Raw genomic sequence first — 25,961 nt, forward strand, 5'->3', positions numbered from 1 at the left:
ACTGTCTTACAGTTACATCTGGCCCTTTGAGGGCAACCATTATGCTGATGTGGCCCTCGATGGAAATTAGTTTGACACCCCTGGCATAAACTATAAAATTTTGCTTAAAATAGGGTTGACCAAAGAATATCTATTCATGTCAGATTAAGCACTTAATAAAACATTAATAACAAAAATAAGGGTGATGGACAACTTCCCTGTATTGTTTTCAAAACATGATGAATTAACTCATTTGAACAATTCTTTAATTATTTTTTTAAAACTAAGTGTAAAGCTGCTGTGCATCATCAGTCTTCTCTCTGTAATAAATCTGTTTGTTGTTGTTTATTTTGTTGTTTATTTTATTGTCACTGCCAGGTGGTCGCTCAGACCAGATGTTATCACTTCATCACTTTATGGAGTCACAAAGCCAGCTTACCTTTACACATGTCAGCTGGTTTGCCCCTGGTATTACCTCACTTCACAGCACAAAGGTGCATCAGGGACGGGTTGGCTTCAACCCCTACACACCGTCCCTGCACCCCCCACCCCCGCCCCCACCCCCCCACTGCCTCAGTCCAATCAGGAATCACACTGAGGTGGCCAGAAAGCATCTCAGTCCAGACTGGAGGTGTTTTATAAAAGAGCTTTCTGTTTCTCTAAACTTAAGTTGTCTATAAAGGGCTATCTGCAACAGGTAAGTTATTGATTGTTCACTATGTTCCCACAGCATTTTACTTTAACAGAGCTGAACTATTGCTTGACAGAAATTAACTAGAAAATTAAATCCCTGAAAAATATTTAAAATGACATATTTGTGGAAAAAAATACTAAAATTTCCTAAATAATTTGTATTTGAACATTCAGCTTTGAATAAGTCCCACAATGTAAAATAAACAAACAAACAAACAAACAAAAGTCTGATTTGCTTTGTTAAAAGTGGCAGATTTTTTTTATCCACCAGTTTCAAAGCTTAACAACAAAAAGCACCAGGTGTTCTGATCCATAAACCTCAGCTGAATATACTCTGTTTGTAAATCATTAAAGTTGAATTTGGTGACGTTTACCAGAAAATCTGCTCCAATAGTCACTACAAAAATGTCACAAAGTACCGTCACCTGATGGGGAATGGAAATGCATGAAAAGTAGCTTTCATGTTTGGATGTTTTTTTAATTTATTCAAAAATTACATTGTTTTCATTTTCTTGTCTTTTTTAGATGCATCTTATTTCCACGGTCACACTTAGTCATTTAAAATTATTTAAAGATTGTTATTTCTCTGTAAGACAGAGTTTGATAGATAATCCAACTCCTCATATCTGTTCTTGAAAAATTTTGCTATATTAATTTTGGTGAGTATAAAAATAACCAGTAGTCTAAAGAAAAATCATCTCTGTAGATACATGTATCCCTATAAGCAGTGATTTGTTCATGAGAATTGTTCTAAATAAAATTATTTCAATTAGGAAAAATATTCAAACCAACATTCCTACTATCACCTCTGGTTCCGTGTCGGATGAGGCAACTTTAAAAATATCACTAGAACCTGATTTATGTTTGGACTGTTTTTGTCCTGTTGAGTTCTCTGTGTCATAACGGGGGCACTGGTGCAGATAAACTCAATGGTGCAGGCAGGCAGTCCAGGACTCAGGAGATTATAAAATAAAGTATTTATTAACAAGAAATCAAAAAGGCTGTCAGTGCATCAAGACTTGCATTGATCACAAGGAGCAAACAGGACATGACCTGTGGACAGCATTTAATGCCAGGACCAAGGACTAACACAGACACAGACTATATACAGTAACTAACGAGGCAAAACACCTGTGAGGACGCACCTGAAACAGATCAGAGGAAATGATAAACTGGGAAACCAGGGAGTGCAGGAACAGAGACACATCACTAGATGGAAGCATACACTAGGAAAACACAAACCCTGTTGAAAACAGAAACTGAGGCTAAGGAGAACACAAGACATAAACACAACACAAGATGGGGTTAGACACCAGAAACAGACCACAACCCCTACACTCTGAATTGCCAAAAATAATAGCTTCAGTCAAACCATCCACATGTCTGCTAGATCCCATCCCAACCAGGCTATTTAAAGACGTATTTCCCTTAATTAATAACCACGTCTTGGATCTGTTTCATTTGTCTCTAATAAAGGGTTACGTACAACAGAGCTTTAATATTGCTGTAATTAAACCTTAACTTGAGAAACATAACCTTGACTCAGGAATCCCAGCCAATCATTTCAACACTTGCTCTTGCGGATGTATTCTTCTCCCCTCTCTCTCTTGCTTTTGCTCTGTACTGTCTGTGAAACTGCTTAAAGCCTCTCTTCTACAAATCTTCCGAAACATAACTATGAACTTGGATTTTGTCAGTTGGTCCCTCAACACAATTGATAACATTTATTTTAAGAGAAGACAGGCTTTAGGTGAGCCGCTTTGCCCTATTGGCATGCACGCAGCTGGATATCTCATCGACTTGGAAGGATTGATGATGTGTTTATCTCTGCTGCCATTTGTGGATTTTAAGGACGCATATATAATTGGATTTATGATAACTGGTTCCTGCTTTTTGGATTCGGCTGGTTACTGGTTTATCTACAATCAAGGAAGTCATCTGCAGCAAATTTGGACTCGATTAGGCTTCTTGCCTCATGATGGCTTGGTTTGTGCCTCAAGCACCCAGACTCAAATGCTTTTGGCAGAATGGATCACATCTCGGGGATTATTCTCAGGCACGGTCCATTGGTATGGCCATTTAATTTGGACATTTCAGAACCGAGTGGAGCAACACAGACTCAAGGTACTGTAGATGTCATTAAAGTTCAGCCTGTCCCCAAAACAATTGTGTTTATCTGAATTTGTCTCTCTGACCGGCCTTGACAGGCCGTCTTATCTCAATACGCCTGGAAGTTTTGTAAACTTGATGTCTCTACCCCTCCCTCCCCTACTACTGAGGAATTTCCATGGACTTCTCAGAGAGGCCCAGCTGAATAAACATTCTGTCATAATTTCAGGACTCTTTGGATTCATCCTTGGCCATCCTCAGTACCCCCAAGTGTGTAAGGATCTCTCCAGAGGCAACTAGTTGAACTAAGTGATTTTATCTGAACTCTGCAGTGCCTCTGTGTGTTGTCTCTGGACATGCTCACTGCCCTTGCGTCCCCCACTGCGTAATGTTGTCATTATGTGCTAGTGTGCAAGATTATTATTTTTTTCATTATCACACTGTTAACCATCAACTAGAGGTTAAAAGCGTGTTAGGAATGTTTTTTTGTCTCCAAATCCTATGTGTTGTTTTTCACCACTTTTTATTGTCTGTCCAAACAGATCTCACTTGTAAATGAGTCTTTGAGGCTCAGTGTGACTTATCTGTTTAAATAAAGGTTGAATGAATGAATGAAAATTATAGACCTATATCTATTCTAACTTTCATCTAAAAAATTCAAGAGAAAATAGTTGCTGGTCAATTACGTGATCATCTGCAAAGAAATAATCTGTTTGAAGAGTTTCAGTCAGGGTTTAGAGCTCACCACAGCACTGAATCTGCACTGATGAAAGTTACCAATGATATTCTTGTGGCCTCTGACAACGGACAGGTGTCTACACTGGTCCTGTTAGACCTCAGTGCTGCATTTGATACAGTTGATCCATCCATCCATTATCTTTTACCAGCTTCTTCCATTTTGGGTCACAGGGGTTGCCGGTGCCATATCCAGCAATCATTATGCGAGGGGCGGGTACACCCTGGACAGGTTGCATGTCCATCACAGGGCCACATAGAGACAAACAACCATTCACTGTCTCACTCACACCTAGGGGCAATTAAGAGTCACCAATCAGCCTAAGATGCATGTTTTTGGTCTGTGGGAGGAAACCGGAGTACCCAGAAAAAACCCACGCATGCACGGAGAGAACATGCAAACTCCACTCAGAAAGGTTCCCAGACCGGGATTTGAACCGGGGACCTGCGTGCTGAAAGGCAGCAGCTCTACCAGTTGCGCCACCGTGCTGCCCATACAGTTGATCATAATATTCTATTACAGAGACTTGAATACGATATTGGAATTACTGGAACGGCTCTAAATTGGTTTAATCATATCTGATAGATCAATTTGTAAATGTAAATAATGAATCTTATTCTATACCAAAGTTAGTCATGGAGTTCCTCACGGTTCAGTGCTTGGACAAATACTCTTTACCTTATACTGTATATGCTTCCATTAGGTAAAGTTATAAACAGCATGGGATACATTTTCATTGTTATTCTGATGATACACAATTATATTTGACCATGAAACCCAATAAATTTAATCAGTTACTTAGACTAAAAGCATGTCTTAAAGACATAAAAACCTGGATGACCCTAAATGTTCTGCTTTTAAACTCAGACAAGACAGAGGTTTGGGATTTTGGGCCTGACCATCTTAGGAATACAAGCGCCATATAAATAAACTGAACTGAATCAAATTGAAAAGAGTATCAGCTGAACAAGACTAAAATCATTTGACTTAAATAACACACTTGATGTAAACAGGAAGCAGGAAAAGTTTCTGTTTAAGGTACCCGTGTTTTGCAGATTTGTGAATTTATTTGATTTTGCGTCTTTTCTTTTAGTTTGAACTTTTGTTCAGAAACGGGAAGGAGAGGAGGAGAAAAGGTCACGGCTCATTTGAAAAGTTGAAAATTGATCAGCATCTTTAGCAACTGATGTCAATCATTGTTCTTCTTCACTGAATATTTCCTTTCCTCTTGTGTCATTCTGCGCAGGTAAAAAAACAAAGATGAGTCTGTGTGCACACCTGTCTCTGCAGTCCAACATAAGCAGGGAGTGATTCTGGTTTGCTCTCCTGATGCTGCAGCTCACTCCATCCTGCTCAGAAACATTTTACTCCACAGAAAGAGCTGCTAATACTTTAAGAAGTGATCTCGAGGAGTCCAACAATCAGAGAAACCTGCAGGAATTTCAGGGCCAATTACTCACTTTAATGCGCTGCACTGACCGCAGGTGTTTCATTGTAGATCTCTTTCATTTGAACCAACGTTCTTTGGAGAGATTTACCTGAATTTTCTTTCATCTGTTTTGAACTCCACTTGTTTTATCTGAACTCGGTTTTAACTCGGTGCTTCGGGTGTTCAGAAGCCGTCTGGAGCTCCAGCTCTAGAAAATCATGGTGTTTGCAGACCTCCTGGAGCAGGTGGGCAGCACAGGACGCTTCCAGGTCCTGCATGTGACGCTCCTCTGTCTTCCCCTCCTGATGGTGGCTAGTCATAACCTGCTGCAGAACTTTGTGGCCTTGGAGTCTCCTCACCACTGCAGAGCACACTCCAACCTCTCCAGGTCTCAGCTGAACCCAGATGAGACGCTGCTCATCACCGTCCCTCTGGATCCTGTTGGGAAACCTCAGAGATGTCAGCGGTACGTGAGTCCACAGTGGCACCTTTTGGACAGGAACTGGAGTTTGGCTTCAGACGAGCGTGGTGAGGATGAGGACGAGCTGGACGTTGTCCTGCAGGGATGCACAGACGGCTGGTCCTACAACATGACTGAAAGGACCTCCACTTTCATATCTGAGGTATGGCTGCACGCTCCACCTGCTTCACATCGAGGACTTCAACACAAGTTAGATGTTTGTACATGTTGTTTGATGTGATAGTGGGATTTGGTGTGTGACCTGCGCTCGTTTAAACAAATGGGACAAACGATTTACATGGGAGGTGTGCTCGTGGGGGCTCTTGTGTTTGGAAGCCTCTCAGACAGGTAAGATTTACCTTTTCAACTCTAACTTTATTTAAAACCCAAGCAGTGTACAACATGAACAATTTATTTCATTGACGTCATTATCTTCCAGATATGGTCGACGAATTCTCCTGATCGTTTCCTACCTGCTCGTGGCAGTTTCAGGAACGTGCGCTGCTTTCTCCCCCTCCTTCTCCCTCTTCTGCCTGTTCAGGTTTGGTTGTGGGATGGCTCTGTCTGGCATCGGCCTCAACACACTCTCACTCAGTAAGACATCTAAAACCGTAACAAATAATTTAGTTTGCAAAAAAAACATTGAATGTGTCGATGATGTAGGTGAGTCACTGAAAGTTTCATGTAACGGTTAAAAACGAACATCTTCAAACAAAGGTTCTCAGAATTTCATGTAAAGTTAAAGATTGGTTAATATCTTACCTGTTGTGCATAATTAAACTGCTGTGAAATTCTTGAGTTTGGAGTTGCAGCAATCCTCTAGCTGTTAACTGTTTAAACTAAACTGGCGCCATTCAACGAGTTGTTCTCTGTTCACCGAGTTAAACAGTAATTACATTTGACTTCATAAAGGAAACAAAAAACGTTAAATAATCTGCACTATCACTGTAAGTAGTCATCATAAAACGTTGCTAAACAGTACAGAAACTGGTACAAAACATCACAAGTTTTTCTGGCCAATATATGAAATTTGACTTTAGTAAAATATTTCCATACAAGCTGAGTGTTTGAAATATTTTTATAATTCACATACTCATTAGTAATGATGAAAAACTATTTTCTACATCTTTAAAAACAAAACGTTCTGGTTTTATCGACATTGACATCTGAGTCAAAAAGGAAGGAGAATGTCAAAAACTTCTCACTAACAAATATTTTCCTTCGTCCCCCCTTTTTTTCTGTTTGAGCTCTTAAACTTGAGTTTTTGCTGTTTATTGAATTCTGTCTTTGTTTAAAGCTGTAGAGTGGATCCCCACTCGTGTGCGGACCTTCTCTGGGATGCTGTTAGGTTACTGCTACACGTTCGGACAGCTGCTCCTGGCAGCTGTGGCTTACTTCATCCGAGACTGGAGGTGGTTAACGCTGACCGTGTCTCTGCCCTTCTTCGTCGTCTTCCTCTGCTCATGGTGCGACACTGAACTAAAAACAGGCAGCTGGAATCACAGACTCCTAACTAAAAGTTACACTTTTTATTTAAAACACAAGTACACTGGTCATCGGCATGAAGGTTGTCCGTTTATCTTTCCAGGGTGGAACATTTTTACAAAATACAACTTTACTTATTTTAAATTAAAACAAGACAAATTGGGCAAATTTTTATTTTATGTAGATTTTTTAAAATTACTCGCACACAGATTATTTAATGTTTTTAAATTTAACAACACCTAATAACTTCTGGCTAGTGATCATGATTGACTGCAGCTAGTAGTTTATCTTTACCCACAATTAAATAATTTGTTCAACAGCCCTCATTTAACAGACCATTACTTAGAACAGTGGGAAAGTCCAAAGAACTCAGCAAAGATCTATAAAGTAAAGCAAACTAGTAAAGATGAATGGCTGTTTATATGAACACATTTCATGCTTAAAGTAATCCCTTTGGGAAGTGGTGGCACAGCGGTTAGAGAAGGTGGGCCTGTGATCAGAAGGTTGCCGGTTCAACCACCCATACTGACAACATTAAAAATGTGGGTGTGAAAAGTGAAACACCCGCACCTGCCTCCACCCTCATTTCCACCACTCTAGGCCCTTGAGCAAGGCCCTTAAACCCCATCAGCTGCTCCCAAAGATGCACTAGATAGCAGCTCTTTGCTCCTCACAGAGGGCTGTGGTAGCTTGGTGTCTGTGGTTGCATCAGGAAGGGCATCTGGTGTAAAAACAATTGCCAAGTCTTTGTGCGAGTCAGTTTGCTGTAGTGACCCCTGAAGAAGGGAGCAACCAAAAGAAGAAAAAAATGCACTAGACTTCCACGTTGACCAACCAGACTTCCACATTGACCACCCAGACATCTATATTGACAGACCAGACGTCCACATTGACCAATCAGACTTCCACATAGACCATGCAGACGTCAACGATGACCAACCAGATGTCTATGTTGACCAACCAGACGTCCACATGGACCAACCAGACATCCACATGGACCAACCAGACATCCACGTGAACTAACCATACATCCATGTTGACCAAAGATGTCCACATGGACCAACCATGCATCTACACTGGTCAACCAAACTTCCACGTGGACCAACCAGAGGTCCACATGGACCATCCAGATGTCCACATGGACCATCCAGATGTCCACATGGACCAACCAGAGGTCCACATGAACCATCCAGATGTCCACATGGACCATCCAGATGTCCACATGGACCAACCAGATGTCTTCTAGAGAAACATTTTTGTTTAGATGAGACAAAGTTTGAGATAAAGCTTTTTAAGAACACTGCAGCATCTGTCAACCATGGTGCTGGTAGCATCATACTGTGGTACTGGTGCGTTATACAAAGTAGATAGAATTACGAAGCAGGAGTACTAACACATAATTTTTCAAAAGTACTCTACCTACAAACATCAGGACAGATTATTGTTAGATTATGCCTGGTTGATGGCTAAAAAAATCAGGGGTGCCACCAAGGGGGATTGGGGGTGGGATGGCCACAATACCAAAAAAAACATGCCCCTCCTCCACTTGCCCCCTTTTAACACAGTATTATCCTGAGTCCCCTTTTGTACTTGATTACTAAAACCTCAAAAACCTCAAAAACAAATCTTGTTTTTGATCAAATATGAGTCAAAAATACAAATATTTATTTCATTTAAAATTTTGAATAAATCCTAAAATCTTGTCTCACTGAATACCATACCATACCATTTTATTTATAGAGCATTTTAAACAGCAACAGGGCCAACCAAAGTGCTGTACAAACAGAAACAAACAGGCAGAGCACACAGCAACTCAATACATAATGTAAAATAAAAATATAGAAACAAAATAACAACAGATAATTACATAATGACTAACACAGTGTGATGCATACAGGTTTTTTTTTTTTTTTTTAAACAAAACTTTATTTGTCAAAAGCTTTTCTTATCTAAGATTTCAGCAGACACAGGCAGTGAATTCCCATCACAGTACAATCAAAGAGACTCCCCCAGATATTTTAAATACTGTGAAAACAACCATTTGTGCATTCCTTTACAGTTCTGTCAACTGATCTTCTTTGTGTTGTCAGCATTTAATTTAAAGTGCAGGAAAAGATCACCATGTCTTCCAAGAACAGTGCACATCATTTTTCAGGGCTCTTGTGGTTTCTGAGGATCAAAGTTTGCAGGACTGCACAGCCATGCAGTCCTCCGGCCAGCGGTACGAGTCGACAGCAAAGTCATCGTAGTCGGTGCTGTAGCAGATCGAGTGAACGTAGGCTTCTTTGTCAGACGGCTCGGGGCGAAGGGTGGCCATGTTGTGCTCATAAGCGTACTCCATTATCTTAACAGCCAGCTTCAGAGAGACGTCCCTGATGGAGCTGAGAGGAGGGTATGTGTGAGGGTATGTATTGTGTTAAACCTGTATGATGCATACATGTAGGTTTAACACAAATCATACAGTGTTGAAAGCCAGGGAATATTTATCGGTTTTTAAGCGGGATTTAAAAACTGTGAGGGAGGGGGTCTGCCTGACAGGTAGAGGCAACTCGTTCCAAAGTCTTGGACCTGCGACAGAGAAGGCCCTGTCACCTCTGCGCTTAAGACGGGTTCCTGGAACTGAGAGAAGCAACTGGTCCACTGACTTCAGAGAACGCAGTGGGACATACGGCTGCAGCAGATCAGCGAGATAGGAGGAGGCAGAACTGTTCAGTGATTTAAAAACATACAGAAAGATTTTGAACAGGATTTGAAGGTGAACTGGTAGCTAGTGCAGTGGGGCCAAAACTAGTGTAATGTGCTCTCTTTTGCCTGTACTGGTTAAAAATCGGGCTGCAGCATTCTGGACCAGTTGTAGTCATGCAATGGAGGTCTGACTGATACCAAACAGGAGCGAGTTGCAGTAATCGAGCCTGGATGTTATGAATGCATATATTACTGTGTCCAAGTTATTTTTGGACAATATGGGCGTCAGCTTAGACAGCTGCCTCAGCTGGAAAAAACAGGATTTAACAATAATGTTTACATGACTGTTACATGGTTTACATAGTCTGGACGTGTGGGTAGCTGGCCAACAGAAGGGCCCCAGACACACCATGGGTTCGCGAGGCGAGGATCAGATCCAGATCCAAAACGAGCCCCAGCATCCTTGGCAGAATAATCCAAACAGTGCCTCATTTTCACCAAAACTCGAGCGCGCTTTACCCGACATCTGCGGCGTCTCCTCCAGGGAGATGGGCTAGGGTCCCGAAGCAGGAAGGCAGGTATCCCGGACAGGACTGGAGGGAGAGAGCCCCGACCGCTGTGGATAATCTCCGCAGGCAATTTTGCAACTACGGAACTCCAAAAGTGCCCGACTATCATATTGAAGATATGTGCAGATACTCTGCATAACACACTGTACAACTAACAAAAATAAAACCAAAGCAGAGAGCTATGTACGGCAAACCCTACACATAGGCACCATCTTGTCATCATTCATGAATGGACAACATTGTAAAACCAATGTCCTCAACATCAGGAAGCAGGTCTAACAAGGTTGAGTCAGGTCCTTTGGATGTATTCTTCTTTGATGAAACGTTTCGTCTTTTATCCAAAAGACTTCTTCAGGAGCTGCAACAAACAGTCTTAAATTTCATCTTCTCATTGTGGATCAACCAGCTTGCTGATGACAGAGGAAACTAGTTGTTCACATGCAAAAAGAGGACCATCAGACCATTAGAACTCTAACAATCGTTAAACGGGGCAGAACCTTTGTGTTAAGTTGTTATAGTTGTATAATGCTGTTATTGCAAATATCAGCCCTCTGTGGGCTAGAAAGCCGCCATCAGGGCTCTAACAATCAATTGTTAGGCTGATGATCCTCCCTTTGCATACGAGTATGAACACAGTTTTGTCTGTCACCAGCAAACTGGTTGATCCACTATGAGAAGGTGCCATTTATAAGACCTTTTTGCAGCTCCTGAAGAAGTATTTTGGATAAAAAGCTAAACATTTCAACAAAGAAGAGACTGTCTAGACGACCTAACTCAACCTTGTTAGATTTATCTACTTGGATTATTGTGCATGCATCAGAACATCAGTATGCAGGGTTTCAAGAAGTTTTACCAAATTTTTTTATATATGTACATGAAACTACAAATTTAAGTGAAGACAAATTTCAAATAGTTGACTATGATCATGCTTTTCTTAATATCAACAGTAGGTTAAAAAAATTAAAGTAGATGTATGCATATCAAAAGGTGATTATTAAGCATTGCTGTAATTGCTTAAACTATAAATAACATAACAAATATGAAATTCTGATATGGCTTTTAGTTTTGCTGTGCAACCCCAGGATTTTCAGTGCCCATCATAAACCCCAAACACACCCCACTCCATTAAAATTTTCTGGATGCACCAGTGATAAAAACATGTGGCTGAGGGACATGTATCTAAACATGAGTGGGTTTGTGTGTGTATAACATTTGAGATTTAATTAAAATCTATAAATGAAAATCACATCTGTAAACATCATTGAACTTTGATGTTGTCTAATCTTTCCACTCTGGAAAAAGAATAGTTCAAGTAAAACGTTAAAACCATATATCAATTGGACATTCATGACAACCATGCCTGTGTGCAAACTTTTTGTATGGACTGTAGTAATACATCATCAACATGTGTCTGTGTGTTTTGTTTTTCAGGTGGTTACATGAATCCCCCAGATGGTTAGCTTTAAATAATAAGCCTGAACACGCCGTCAAGGCTCTGAAAAGTGTGGCCAGGTTTAACGGACGCCATGAGGAGGGAGAGAAGATCGATGTTGAAGTGAGACAGCTATACCTGTTGGTGTTTTATCAACAAACTTCCAGTGTTGAGTTAAAACATATTCTCTTATTTCACATAGATGCTCCAAGAGTCCATGAAAAAAGAGATGTCCTGTGCCCAGGGGTCGTACTCTGTCCTTGACCTGTTCCGCACATCCAAAATGAGAATCATCACCATCAGCCTCGGTGTTGTTGGGTGCATGTCACGTTCTTATTAAAGAACAAATAAGGAAATTAATAAAACTTCAATAATTTCTCTCTTTATACTTCTTTGTGTATTTTTAGGTTTTCAACCAGTTTTGCATACTATGGCCTTGCTATGGACCTTCAGAAGTTTGGTGTGGACATCTACTTGATACAAGTGATCTTTGGAGCTGTGGACATCCCTGCTAAGGTTGTAATGACTGGGTGCATGAGCTTTATTGGACGTCGGACGTCCCAAAGCGGCGCTCTCATTATTGGAGGAATTCCTATTTTGATCAACATCCTAGTTCCTTATGGTAGGTTTGAACGTGCAGAAACCTTAGTGGCACATTCTTTGTTATTGTCACCACTACACTGAAATATGTTCTGTAGAAACAAGAGATGAGCATTCATTTTCCCTGCAGATAAAAACACAATACGAACCTGTCTGGCTGTGATTGGTAAAGGTTGTCTTGCTGCTTCTTTCAACTGTTGCTACCTTTACACTGGAGAACTTTATCCGACCGTCATTCGGTGAGTCTGTCTTCTCTGTTAAAATTCTCAAACATTTTCAGGACAGTAGAACACATTAGACTGGTACAGGATGTATATGAGGACAGTAGGACACCTTAGACTGGTACAGGACATGTAACGAACCACCTAACGGTTGGACCAAAATCACCACACAAAAAGTCAAAATTAAATTATATTTATTTTCAAGGTTAAGTGTAGCAGATTGGACCCGTTCTGGTACTGGTTTTGGGTTCTGGTTCCGGATCAGGAACGAGTCTATGAGACAGAGATCGGTTAGTGGTCGTGCAGGAGATGATGGAGAGCAAAAGTCAGAATGAGGAGGACTGCTAACCTTCTCAGATGAGCTTGAAGGTTCTGGAGACTGATGAGGTCCAAACTGATCCGGGTTTCTGCAGGAGAGGCTGAGTCCAGTGAGGGGCTGAAACCGGCCGCAGCAACAGGTGAGTGGTGAGTCTGTTGAGTTAAGAGACGTGGTCACACAAGCCAGGGTCCAAAACTGGAGAGCATAAGACAGGAGGTACTGGAGGAGAAGACGAGGAGGCGTTGTCATGCAGGAGAAGGTCAGAACCGAAAGCAGAAGACATAATAATCCAAAGGGTCGAGCGAGAGACGATGTCCAGGTGAGTCGTGGATCCATGAGCCGGGAGGTCAAGCCAAGAGGGGAGAACAAGAACCAGGAGCAGGACAGGAACAAGGAGACAGGTAAATTATAACAAGGGGACACAAAGGCTCTGGGGAAACAAGGCAGGATCATAAACGTGAGGTATTTACTTGCAGTGAACTGTTTTCAACTACCTGGCATCGAAGAGGAGAAAGAGTGCAGCTTTTAAAGGGTGAGAGAGACAGGTGCAGCCAGTTGAGTTGAAAAGGGGAGTGGTACTGGGAGGAAATGACCAGTTTAACACAAGAAACATGAAAAGTAGGGTGAACACGTAAGGACTTGGGTAATGTCAGACGAACGGACACAGGGTTGATAACCTTGGAAATGGGAAAGGGTCCAATGAATCAGGGGGCGAGTTTGAGGGACGAGACCTTAAGAGGAAGGTCTTTAGTGGCCAGCCATACTCTCTGTCCCATGGCATAGTTGGGTTGTGGGGTTCTGTGGCGGTCAGCCTTTCTAGTTTACTTCGCCCTGGATTTTAAGAGAGCCTTTTTGGCCCTCCTCCAGACTCTCTGGCAGTGGAGGGCTGCCATGTGAGCTGAGGGGACAGAGGCTTCGCATTCCTGGACCGAGACTGCAGGCAGTTGAAAACCAAAAACAACATAAGGGAGACAAACCGGTGGCTGAGGAGGGAACAGAATTAAGGGCATGCTCGATCCAGGGCAGTGATGAGCTCCATTTCTCTGGATCCTGTTGACAGAGGAGCCTCAGCTTGCCCTCCACCTCCTGATTAGCCCTCTCCGTCTGGCCATCAGATTCAGGGTGGAAGCCAGAGGAGAGGCTAACGGAAATGCCCAAGAGGTCACAAAACTCTCTCCAGAAGTGGGAGACAAACTGAGGCCCCCAATCTGAGACAATGTCCTGAGGCAGTCCGTGGAGCCTAAAAACCTCCCGAGCCATAATGTGGGCTAGGTCCTTGGAGGAGGGTAGCTTCTGCAGAGGAACTAGGTGAACCATTTTAGAAAAGCAGTGAATGATGATTAAAATGACAGTGAAGTTATTGGAAGGTGGGAGACCGGTTATGAAGTCCATACCTATGTGCGACCATGGACGTGATGGACAAGGAAGGGGATGAAGTAACCCCGAACAGGGGCGTCTGGAGGTCTTGGACTGGGAACACACCGGACGAGAACGCACATAGGCACGGACATCTCTGGACATGGTCTCCCACCAAAACTGAGCTCTGACAAGAGATAATGTTTTAGTGAAACCGGGGTGACAAAATAACAGAGTTGTGACAGAAATGTAAAACCTTGTTAGTGGGTACATACAAACGGTCTTGGGGACAGTTGGCAGGAGGGGGACGTGACTGGCTGGAGCTCCTCAGGTCCAGCTCTAACTGGGTAATGGCCAGGCGAGCACTCTCAGGAAGGATAAAGCTCTCCTCCTGAGTTGAGGGGGAATTAGCCTCCTCCAAAACACGTGACAAGGCATCAGGTTTAACATTTTTCTCACCGGGTCGGTATGACAGGGTGAAGTTAAAACGAGAGAAGAACAGTGCCCACCTGGCCTGGCAAGGATTAAGGCGGCGAGCGGACCTACCATACCATACCATACCAATTTATTTATATAGCACTTAAAACAGCAACAAGGCCAACCAAAGTGCTGTACAAAAGAACCAAACATGCACAGCAGACAGGAAAACATAAAATAGAAATACAGATACAAATAGCAGCAGAAGCTAACTAAAATGGCAACAGAGTAGAGAACAGACCGGACCAAAACAAATCACACCGTGTTAAAGGCAAGCGAATAGAAGTGGGTCTTCAAGCGAGACTTAAAGACTGAGAGTGTGGGAGCCTGCCGGACACTCAGTGGCAACTCATTCCACAGTCGTGGACCTGCAACAGAGAAAGCCCTGTCACCTCTGAGCTTACGACGGGTTTCTGGGACTGAGAGAAGCATCTGGTCTGCTGACCTCAGAGAGCGCGGTGGGACATATGGCTGCAGAAGATCAGTGAGATAGGATGGGGCGGAACTGTTCAGTGATTTAAAAACACACATGAGAATTTTGAAATGGATCCGAAGGTGAATGGGTAGCCAGTGCAGGGAGGCCAAAACTGGCGTGATGTGCTCTCTATAGCCTGTACCAGTTAAAAATCGGGCTGCAGCATTTTGGACCAGTTGTAGACGAGCAATGGAGGACTGACTGATTCCAAACAGAAGTGAATTGCAGTAATCAAGCCTAGATGTTATGAAGGCGTGGATCACTGTCTCAAGGTTCTTTTTGGAGAGTATAGGCTTCAGCTTAGACAGCCGTCTCAGCTGAAAAAAACAGGATTTGACCATCATGTTTACGTGACTGTTGAGTTTTAAGGACGGGTCCATTATCACCCCCAGATTAGTGACCTTTTGTTTCTCTAGCGGGGCTAGAGAGAAAAGGTCAATGTCATGGTTCATGAGTGAGCCACTGGGATGGAACAGCATGACTTCAGACTTCTTCTCATTGAAGCTTAAGAAGTTTAAAGCCATCCAGTCCCAGATGTCAGCCAGGCAGTCAAGAAGAGGCTGAATAGAGCGTGTGCCTCTGTGCCTCAGGGGGAAGTAAATTTGGCAATCATCGGCATAGAAATGAAAGGGTATATCATGTTTGCGGAAGATAGCACCTAGTGGCAGCAGGTATAAAGAAAAGAGAAGGGGACCGAGGATGGACCCCTGCGGTACCCCCCACTGGAGCGCTGTCGATGCCGAACTAAAATCTTTTATATTGACACAGAAGGTTCTGTCAGAGAGGTAGGACCCAAACCATTTAAGGGCTGACCCTGTGATGCCCACCCACTGCTCCAGTCTAGAAATGAGGATGTTGTGGTCGATGGTGTCAAAAGCAGATGTAAGGTCCAATAGGACAAGCAGCACAGAATCACCTGCGTCTGTGGATATGAAAATGTCATTAAAAACCTTCAGTAGAGCAGTTTCAGTGCTATGGAGAGATTTGAAGCCAGATTGGAATAACTCAACGATAGCGTGATCCCCCAAAAACTGTTTCAACTGAGACTCCACAATTTTTTCCAGTAGTTTAGAGGTTAATGGGAGTCTGGAGACAGGCTGGAAGTTGGACATGACTGAGGGGTCAAGGTTAGGTTTTTTCAGGAGGGACTGGACAGCAGCATGTTTAAAAGTCTTTGGCACCACACCTGAGGATAAACTGCTATTCAGAATAGCGAGGATAAAAGGACCCAGGGTAGGAAAAACTTCCTTTAGTAGTCGAGGGGGGACCACATCAAAGGGGGAACCAGATGGCTTCATGCTGCACATTACTTGCTCCAGAGAGGACAGAGAGATGGGCTCAAAGTGGTCAAACACAGCCACACACTGAGATGGGATGGACAGATCATGAGCTGGTGGAGAAATGAGTGCCCGGGTGTATGCCACTTTTTCTAAAAAGAAATGGAGGAAGTTTTCACACAGCTCAGTTGAGGCTTCCAGAGGTGAAGGCTCACTGAGGTGTAGAACTGAGTTCAGGGTGGAGAAAAGAACTTGGGGTTTGTGGGAGTTGGAGACAATTAAATCAGAGAAGAATTTACATTTGGCAGCTTTAACGGTTTTCTGATAGTGACGCCAACTCTCCCTTAACATTTGAAAAGAAATTTGCAGCCTGTCCTTCCTCCACTTTCGTTCAGCTTTGCGACACTGCCGCCTAACGGCTCGCGTGACGTCATTCAGCCAGGGCTCTGATTTAAGTTTTGTTTTTCTGGTCTTAAGGGGAGCAACACGGTCCAGAACATCTAAACAGGCAGAGTTGAACTGAGAGGTTAACTCCTCAGTGGTAAGAGACACCGGGAACTGTTCGATCCTCTCAGAATTAAAACCTTCATTAAAACGAGCAGCAGTGAAACCGTTAATAGAACGCGTATGTACAGGAACGCACGTCTTAGCAGTAGGACAAGGGGGGGCGAAGTCAAACAATACAGGCATGTGATCTGAAAAAACATTGTCACCGATTTTCAAATTAGAAACAGAGACATCGCGTGTTAAAACGAGGTCCAGCGTGTGACCGTGTTCCTGGGTGGGGCCGCTCACCTGCTGAGCTAAGCCAAAAGAGTCCAATAAATCCAGAAAGTCCTTCACTAAGGGCTTCTCCTGACAACACACATGCAAATTAAAGTCACCAATAAGCAAAAAGTGAGTGTATCTCTGTGTGATATCAGCCAAAAAGTCAGAGAATTCATTTATGAAATCCTTAGAACGAGGTGGACGGTAGACGAGCGCGCACAGAACCGTAGGAGAGTGTCCGAGTTCAAAGGCGCTCAGCTCAAAGCTGGCGCGGGACACCGGGATGGACAACTGTTTACAGGCCAAGTTTGCTTTAAAAACTGTTAATAATCCCCCCCCCCCACGCCGACCTGATGGCCGCGGGGCATTGAAACACAGACAGTCCGGAGGTAGTAATTCCGCCAAGGCGCTGGACTCACCATCAGAAATCCAAGATTCTGTGACGAACAGAAAATCCAACTCCTCATCATTAAAAAAGTCATTGAGGATAAATGTCTTGTTGGAAACAGACCTTGCGTTGATTAAACACATCCTGATATTGTCCAACACAGGCACAGCCGTGGATGGAGACGCAGGCACAGGTTTTGAAGAACAGCTCCTCCTGGTCTGCTGGTGCGGCGCACAGGTAAACAACTCCAGGTGTTTCCATGGACTGAGCGCGCGGGCAGCTGGCCAGCAGCCGGGCCCCGGGAGCACCACGGGTCAGAGAGGAGATGATCAGATCCAAAGCGAGTCCTGATAGAATAATCCACACTTTGCCTCAGTTTCACCAAAATCCCTGCACGCTTCCCACGACGTCTGCGACGTTTCCTCCATGGAGAAAGGCCAGGGTCACGCTGAAGGAACGCAGGAATCTCAGATAGGACCGGTGGGGGAGAGTGCTGACCGCTGTTCAAAAACTCCGCGGGAATTTCAGCAAATGTACGGAGCTCCAAAAGTGCCCGACGATCATACTGAAAATATGACTCGGCACACTGCACAAACCATTGTAAAAATAACAAAAATAAAATACAAGCAGAGAGCGAGAGACGGGCAGCCCTACACACCGGCGCCATCTTGGAGTGAAAATCTGAGGTACTCTAGGTTTTTGTGGTCCATCCACACTTGGAACGGGAACCTGGAGCCCTCCAGCCAGTGACGCCACTCCTCCAGGGCGAGTTTAACAGCAAGAAGCTCCCGATCTCCAACATCATAGTTGCGCTCAGCCGAGGAGAGACTCCGGGAAAAAAAAGCGCAAGGATGAAGACGTCCCTCCTGGCCACACTGACTCAGAACAGCCTCCACCCCAGTGCTGGTAGCATCAACCTCAACCATAAAAGGTGCATCGGGGTTGGGGGCCTGGAGAATGGGAGTAGAAACAAACAAGGATTTAAGGTCATTAAAGGCAGTGTCTGTTGCGTTGGACCACTGGAAACGAATCTTGGTGGAGGTGAGATTGTGAAGGGGCTTAGCCTTCTGGCTATAGCCTTTGATAAAACGTCTGTAAAAATTGGCAAACCCCAAGAACCGCTGAAGCCGTTTGCGGTTCTTTGGGGTGGGCCAATCCACCACAGCTGAAACCTTATTAGAGTCCATCTCCATTTTGTTGGGAGAAACAATAAAACCGAGAAACGACGTGGTTGACATGTGAAACTCACATTTCTTGGCCTTGACAAAGAGGCCATTTTGAAGGAGTCTAGTGAGTACAGATCTCACTTGCTTGCGGTGAGAATCTAAGTCTTTAGAAAAAATAAGAATGTCATCTAAGTAAACAAATACAAATTTGTTTATCACGTCTCTCAATACATCATTAACAAGTGTTTGGAAAACAGCTGGTGCGTTGGTCAAACCAAAGGGCATGACCAAGTACTCGTAGTGACCAGAGGGGGTGTTAAAGGTGGTCTTCCACTCATCACCCTCACGGATACGGACCAGGTGATAAGCGTTACGAAGGTCTAACTTAGTGGAAATGTTGCCTCCTTGCAGAGAGTCAAATGCGGAAGTCATAAGTGGTAGAGGATACTTATTCTTGACTGTGATTTTATTAAGGCTGCTAAAATCTATGCAGGGGCGAAGTGAACCATCTTTTTTTTTCACAAAGAAAAACCCTGCCCCAGCAGGTGAAGCAGATGGTCGGATGATGCCGGAACGTAATGAGTCTTGGATGTAATCCTTCATGGACTGCTGTTCCAGAGCGGAAAGGGAATACAAAGCTCCTCTTGGAGGAGTGGAGCAGATCTATTGCACAGTCATATGGACGGTGTGGAGGCAATGAAGTAGCCCTAGTTTTATTGAACACCTCCTTTAAATCATGGTTTTCTTTTGGAACTTTGGAAATGTCTGGATAATAACTCTCATTGTGGGTAATGGCTTCGATAGGTACCACAGCATCAAACAAACATGTGGTCAAACATTCTTCTGACCACCCCAAGATCTCCTTCCTCCTCCAGTCAAGATGTGGGTTGTGTTTGGCTAACCAAGTGGCTCCTAACACAATAGGAGCCTGGGGAGATTTTATAACCAAAAAAAGTAATGTTCTCTTTGTGGTTACCACCAAGACACAAAACCACCGATTCGGTCACCAACGAGGAGGAGTTCAGAGGATGGCCATCGAGAGCCACAACAGAGAGTTGATGAGATGATTTACAGAGTTTAATTCCAGCAGATCTAGCAAAATCATAGTCTATAAATTCAGTGTCAGCCCCAGAGTCAATAAGCACCTTAACTGTGGACCGGAACTTTTCTGGTGTAATGAGGTGAGCTGATACAATAAATGGTGAGGAGAGTTCTTTGGGACTGGCTCGACTCAGTAGACATCTCCTCTCATCTACTGAGCACCCCCCTTTTACCGGGCAGTTGGCGACAATGTGACCTGCCTCCCCACAGTAGAAGCAGAGATGTCCCTTGCGTCTCCTCTCGCATTCTGTCTGCGTGAGTCGGCTCCTACCCAACTGCATAGGTTCCTCTGCAGGCAGGGAAGAAGAAACAGGAGTAGAGTCAGCAGGTCATGGTGAGAACCGCAACTCACCAGCAGTTTTGGAAACTGGAGAAGTCTTGGGTCCTCGTTCACGTGCCAGTTCGGCCAGTCTTAAATCCACCCTGGTGGACAAGTCTTCAAGGTCCTGTAGAGAGTCAGGGTAACGTTTGGTTGCCAAACCATCTTTAATGTTATCATTCAGGCCTCTGTAGAAAGCGTCGGTGAGGGCCTCCTCATTCCAGTGGCTGCCAGACGCTATGGAGTGAAAATCGATGATGTAATCAGTTACTCTCCTGTTACTTAGTTTTATGGAGAATAACCATTTGGCAGCCTCTCGCTCTGGAAGGACCGGATCAAAGACCCTGCAGAGCTCTTTTGTGAAAGCCTGGAGAAAGTAGATATTAGGAGAGTCTCTTTGCCATTCAGCAGTTCCCCATTTCTTAGCTTTGCTGGAAAGTAGTGAAATAATATATTCCACTTTTGCCTTATCAGAGGGGAACGATGAGGGTTGTAATTCAAAGTGGATTTCGCATTGGGTAATGAAAGGATGACATTGGTCCGGTTCCCCTGTGAACAGTTCAGGTGGAGTCAGTCTAGGTTCTCTGACAGGCTCTGAGTGAGGTCTGATCACCACAGAATCCTGAGGGGACATCTGAGGGTTTAAGTTTTTGAGCATGCGGATCATGTCCTCCATGCCAGACTCTAATTTAACAATAGCTCCTTCTACCCTAGAGCGCCAATCTGCTAGTGGTGAGTGGTCCATATTGACCCGGTAGTTCTGTAACGAACCACATAACGGTTGGACCAAAATCACCACACAAAAAGTCAAAATTAAATTATATTTATTTTCAAGGTGAAGTGTAGCAGATTGGACCGGTTCTGGTACTGGTTCTGGTTTTGGGTTCTGGTTCTGGTTCAGGATCAGGAACGAGTCTATGAGACAGAGATCGGTTAGTGGTCGTGCAGGAGATGATGGAGAGCAAAAGTCAGAATGAGGAGGACCACTAACCGTCTCAGATGAGCTTGAAGGTTCTGGAGACTGACGAGGTCCAAACTGATCCGGATTTCTGCAGGAGAGGCTGAGTCCGGTGAGGGGCTGCAACCGGCCGCAGCAACAGGTGGGTGGTGAGTCTGTTGAGCGAAGAGACGTGGTCACACAAGCCAGGGTCCAAAACTGGAGAGCAGAAGACAGGAGGTACCGGAGGAGAAGACGAGGAGGCGTTGTCGTGCAGGCGAAGGTCAGAACCGAAAGCAGAAGACATAATAATCCAAAGGGTCGAGCGAGAGACGATGTCCAGGTGAGTCATGGGTCCATGAGCTGCGAGGTCAAGCCAAGAGGGGAGAACAAGAACCAGGAGCAGGACAGGAACAAGGAGACAGGTAAACTATAACAAGGGGACACAAAGGCTCTGGGGAAACAATGCAGGATCATAAACGCGAGGTATTTACTTGCAGTGAACTGTTTTCAACTACCGGGCACCGAAGAGGAGAAAGAGTGCAGCTTTTAAAGGGTGAGAGAGACAGGTGCAGCCAGTTGAGTTCAATCAGCTGCTGCTGGCTGCAGTGAAGACAAAACTAAACAACCATGACATCACCCTCAACCAGCATGCAAAGAAGACAAACTAAAACCCACGTACATAAAACATTACCAGAGCGGACAGAATAAATGAAACTCACAGAAAAGATCTATAGCAAACTTTAAAGAGTGATCAGGGTGACAGAAAATATAATCTATGGAACGTGATTTGTGACAGGACATGTTTGAGGATAGCAGGTCACATTATACCATTACAGGATGTGTATGAGGACAACAGGACACCTTAGACTGGTTCAGGATGTGTATGAGAACAGCAGGACATCTTAGACTGGTACAGGATGTGTATGAGAACAGCAGGACACCTTAGACTGGTACAGGATGTGTATGAGGACAGCAGGACACCTTAGACTGGTACAGGATGTGTATGAGGACAGCAGGACATCTTAGACTGGTACAGGATCTGTATGTGGACAGCAGGACACCGTAGACTGGTACAGGACATGTTTGAGGATAGCAGGTCACATTATACCATTACAGGATGTGTATGAGGACAGCAGGACACATTAGACTGGTACAGATTGTGTATGAGGACAGCAGGACAGTGGTGAGTTGTCCTATAGCGTCAAGGTAGACGTGGGACTGCATCAAGGATCGGCTCTGATCCTTCTTGTTTGCTCTGGTGATGGACAGACTAACAGATGAGGTCAGGCAGGACTCCCCGTAGAGGTAGAAGGAGTGAGGACAGAAGACGCAGCTCACAGAAACTGTCAGCACAGTGGTGGAAGACTGATGATGTGGGCTTGTTGTACAGCTACAAGCTGCTAACAGTGCACACTGCAATAACTGAGTCAACTCTTCTTTATTTTAGGATATTCTAAAGTCAAATGTAAAACCATCTGAACCTGTCAGTCAAGTGGCCTTGATAGCAATTTATAAAATACAGTTGACGTAAACGGTTGTTACGTTTTTGAGATTGGAATAGTTTTACGACAGCAGTAATTCACTTCTGTCTTCGCCTCACTCCAACTAGCCATTGGCTTGTCATTCCAACTCTGTTTCTCCAATCTGAGGTTGCTCAAATAGCAACCTAAAACATAAGATAATAACTGTTCAGAACCTTTCCACAGAAAGGTTTTGTAGTCATATCTGTTTGATGTTTTCTCCCTCAGTCAAAAAGGCATGGGATGGGTGTCCATGATGGCACGTATTGGATCTATGTTGGCCCCCATGGTTCTCATCATTGGGGACTACGAACCCTGGCTGCCGAGTTTGATCTATGGAGGAGCTCCAATCCTTTCCGGGGTGGTGGCTATCTTTCTACCAGAGACCCTTGGCAAACATCTTCCTGACACGATTCAAGACGTGGAGGAGAGGTGAGATCAACCTCTGTGTGTCTTCAGAAATCATAACAGCTGTTTTGGTGACAGAAGATCTTCTGCTGTGAATGGTAAAATAATAAAAAAGGAAACTATACTGTTTTTATGGTTTCATTGAGACACTGCAGAAGGATGGAGAATAACATGGATCAATCTTCTTGCCTGTTTTTTGTTTTGAACACAGAGGAACTGGAAAAAGCTTCAAGGTGTCGATGAAGAAAGTGATGATCCTTCAAGAAACTCAGAAAGTGATGATCCATGAAGAAACTCAGTTGACTCTCCTCAAACAGGAGACCAAGGAGGATCAACCAACTTGCTGAACCAAACGGCGAGTTCATGCAGATCATTTTTAAAACAAAATACTGGAAGATTCATTAAAGTTTTGTTTAACTTGATTAAAAAACTGTGATCTGAATCAGTGATTTCATTCTTTGACCCTCTTCATAACTTTATGATGCTTGTAAACTTAACTGTTGCTGTTTTTTGTATGAATAAACTTAATAAACAAGCGGTGCTCTGATGTCCCCCGTCTTTGAGGGGTTTGAAAAGTGAACGTTTGTAGTTTTGGAGATGAGTGTTTTTCTGGACTGGAACTGAACAGAGAATGAAAGTAGTCCCTCACTTATCGCGGGGGTTACGTTCCAGACAGCCCCGCAATGAGTGAAAATCTGCAAAGTAGGGTTGTTATATTTATTTTAGTATTTGTATATATTTTAAGGCTTTATAAACCCTTCCCACACTTCTTAAAAGGTACAGAACATTTGGGTGGCATCGTAGGGCTTGAAATAAATCCAGTCTCTTACGAAAAATTCACAAAAGAGCACAGCAAAAGAGAGCAGACAGACTGATGCAACAGTTACTGAGACAATCAGCGCCCGGGATACAGAGTACAATGCTCTGGTTGGTCGCCTTCCATCGTGTGTCGTGTACAATCAAGGGCGTCAGAAGCATCCGTAATGTGGGGGGTACACAACGATGTGTGTAGGTGTGTGTGCGCGCGTGCGTGTGCACAAAAGAAATGTGCACTAATGTACAAAAAAAGCAACATTTCACCTAAATTTGCTTTAATTCCACACATTTAAAGCATATTTCTCACCAAGTTTGTGTAAATTCAGCTGTGGGTTTTAGAGACATTTTAACTTTAATACATTTTAATACAGAGCGTCAGATCTGCACTATTTGTGTTTATAGAGAAATAAAAAACATCACCACTAGACATTTTTACTTGTGTTCAACACTACTCATCTAAATTATGTTTCTCACGAAGCTTGAGGACAATAAGGTGTGGGGTTTTAAAGACATTTCAACTTTAATGCACCTGAACACACAGCGTCTCTTACACCTGCAGCGTCTGACAGCGTCACAGTTACTGCTAAGAGAACATACTACAGACGTAGCGCTGCACTCAAGCATCCTCCTAACATGAATATATGTTGATGATCAACCCCCTGGTCAACCACTGCCCGCACTAAGCTGCTAAACTGGTGAGTGAGCAACACAGAGGTGTCTCCATCTCCTGCACCTGTGCGCGATTTCTAGCGAAGCAGGAGACTCAGCAGCGGCTGCCTGCACAGTTTCTGCTCTGTGTGTAGAGGTGGAGGTAACCTGGAAAACCTGGAGTGGAGTTTTATTAGATTGAGTACTCTCCTATTAATCAAGTGAAATGGATTTGTTCACAAAGAAAGAGAAACTGCACCGCCTGAACTAATGTTTCATAGTAAAGGTGAGGGGGTTCAAATGAACGTTTTTTAATGTGGGGGGGACTTGTCCCCTTCACATATAATGGTTGCGACGCCTATGTGTACAATCTTACGTTGAAAACCCACAAAACAGTGAGTCTGCAAAAGTTGAAACACAAAGTAGTGAGGGACTACTGTAAACCTTAATGTTTTTCATGCATTAAAGTGGGGAGGAGTTATACTGTGGAGAAGAACAGCAAACATAATAACAAGAAAATACAATAAAATAAGAATACAATAATAATAATAATAATATTGAAATGATCAATGTAAACATGAATGTGATATTTAACCTTCATTATTTTAGACCAGCTACAATTTCTGTATGGATGTTTGAATTTACAGGTTGCAACTGAATGCATCAACAAATCGTCACATGGTCAAAATAAAAATAAAGATTAAAGATTTTTTTAAATGCATGCGGGTCTTCCCGAAGGCTTAAAGTCCTGTGTTTTGGTCCCACCCACTCTACATCAGCATTCTGATTGGTTAATTTTCCTTTCACTCATTAAACAAATTTCTCTTTCAGAGCATCTGACTGAGCTCTCCTGACAGTGAAGTCCTGACCAATGAGAAACAACCTTCAAACATCTAACAAGATTGAGTGAAGTCCTCTGGACAAATGCTTCTTCAGAGGAACTGACTTTTTTAATTTATTTACCTGGATTATTGAGCATGCATCAGAATAACCTTCAAACATGTTTCTGCCCGGAGACAAAATCTTAAAAGAATCTGATTGGATAACAGGATTTTCCTGGATTAAAAAAAAAAATCTTGCTCATTTGCAAAGTAGTTTATAGAAAACAGGAGAAATTAGCGCAAAATAAGAATATATTATATATACTACATTCTTACACACATACACACATACACACACACACACATATATATATATATATATATATATATATATATGTTTATATATAAGTACCTGTAGCGTTCCCTCAATGCGGACTGTAACCTGTAACCTGGATGACCTTGCAACAAGATCTCAAGTTGTCCAATTTGATTGTTTTAAGGGATTTTAAGCATTTGATAAAGTCAATACAAACATCAAAGCAAATATGTTCTTGTTTTTATTATTTTACCTTGTTTTGTATGGCACCTTGATTTGACTGTTTTTACAACACAACATTTATTTTATTTTTAATTCATTTTTGTTGAATATTGTTGTCTGTACTCTGTATGTTGTCCATCTAAAACAGGTCTGTTTCGAAAATGAGTAAGAGACTAACCTGTATAAATAAAGGTTTAATACATACATATATATATATATATATATA

At 43.2% G+C, this 25,961-nt stretch overlaps 1 protein-coding gene across 1 annotated transcript; it reads left to right on the top strand.

Annotated features, from left to right (window-relative positions):
• Positions 1-5,164: 5,164 nt before the first annotated feature.
• LOC119420590 (solute carrier family 22 member 6-like) lies at positions 5,165-23,322 on the top strand. Its single transcript, XM_037688007.1, has 10 exons — positions 5,165-5,569; positions 5,651-5,754; positions 5,846-6,000; positions 6,704-6,872; positions 11,577-11,700; positions 11,780-11,895; positions 11,985-12,199; positions 12,308-12,416; positions 22,733-22,936; positions 23,124-23,322. Exons 1-10 carry the CDS (start codon positions 5,165-5,167, stop codon positions 23,257-23,259), a joined length of 1,737 nt encoding a protein of 578 aa, XP_037543935.1. The 3' UTR covers positions 23,260-23,322.
• The last annotated feature ends 2,639 nt before the right edge of the window (positions 23,323-25,961 follow it).

This window comes from Nematolebias whitei, chromosome 14, assembly GCF_014905685.2.
Source record: "Nematolebias whitei isolate Nwh7 chromosome 14, NemWhi1, whole genome shotgun sequence".
Classification (NCBI taxonomy): domain Eukaryota; kingdom Metazoa; phylum Chordata; class Actinopteri; order Cyprinodontiformes; family Rivulidae; genus Nematolebias; species Nematolebias whitei.

Bases quoted from the DNA above. Each gene is read 5' to 3' on its own strand.
- LOC119420590 (XM_037688007.1), top strand. From the start codon at position 5,165: ATGGTGTTTGCAGACCTCCTGGAGCAGGTGGGCAGCACAGGACGCTTC. The intron at 5,755-5,845 runs GTAAGATTTACC...ATTATCTTCCAG, and splicing joins TTTGGAAGCCTCTCAGACAG to ATATGGTCGACGAATTCTCC. The intron at 11,896-11,984 runs GTGCATGTCACG...GTGTATTTTTAG, and splicing joins ATCAGCCTCGGTGTTGTTGG to GTTTTCAACCAGTTTTGCAT.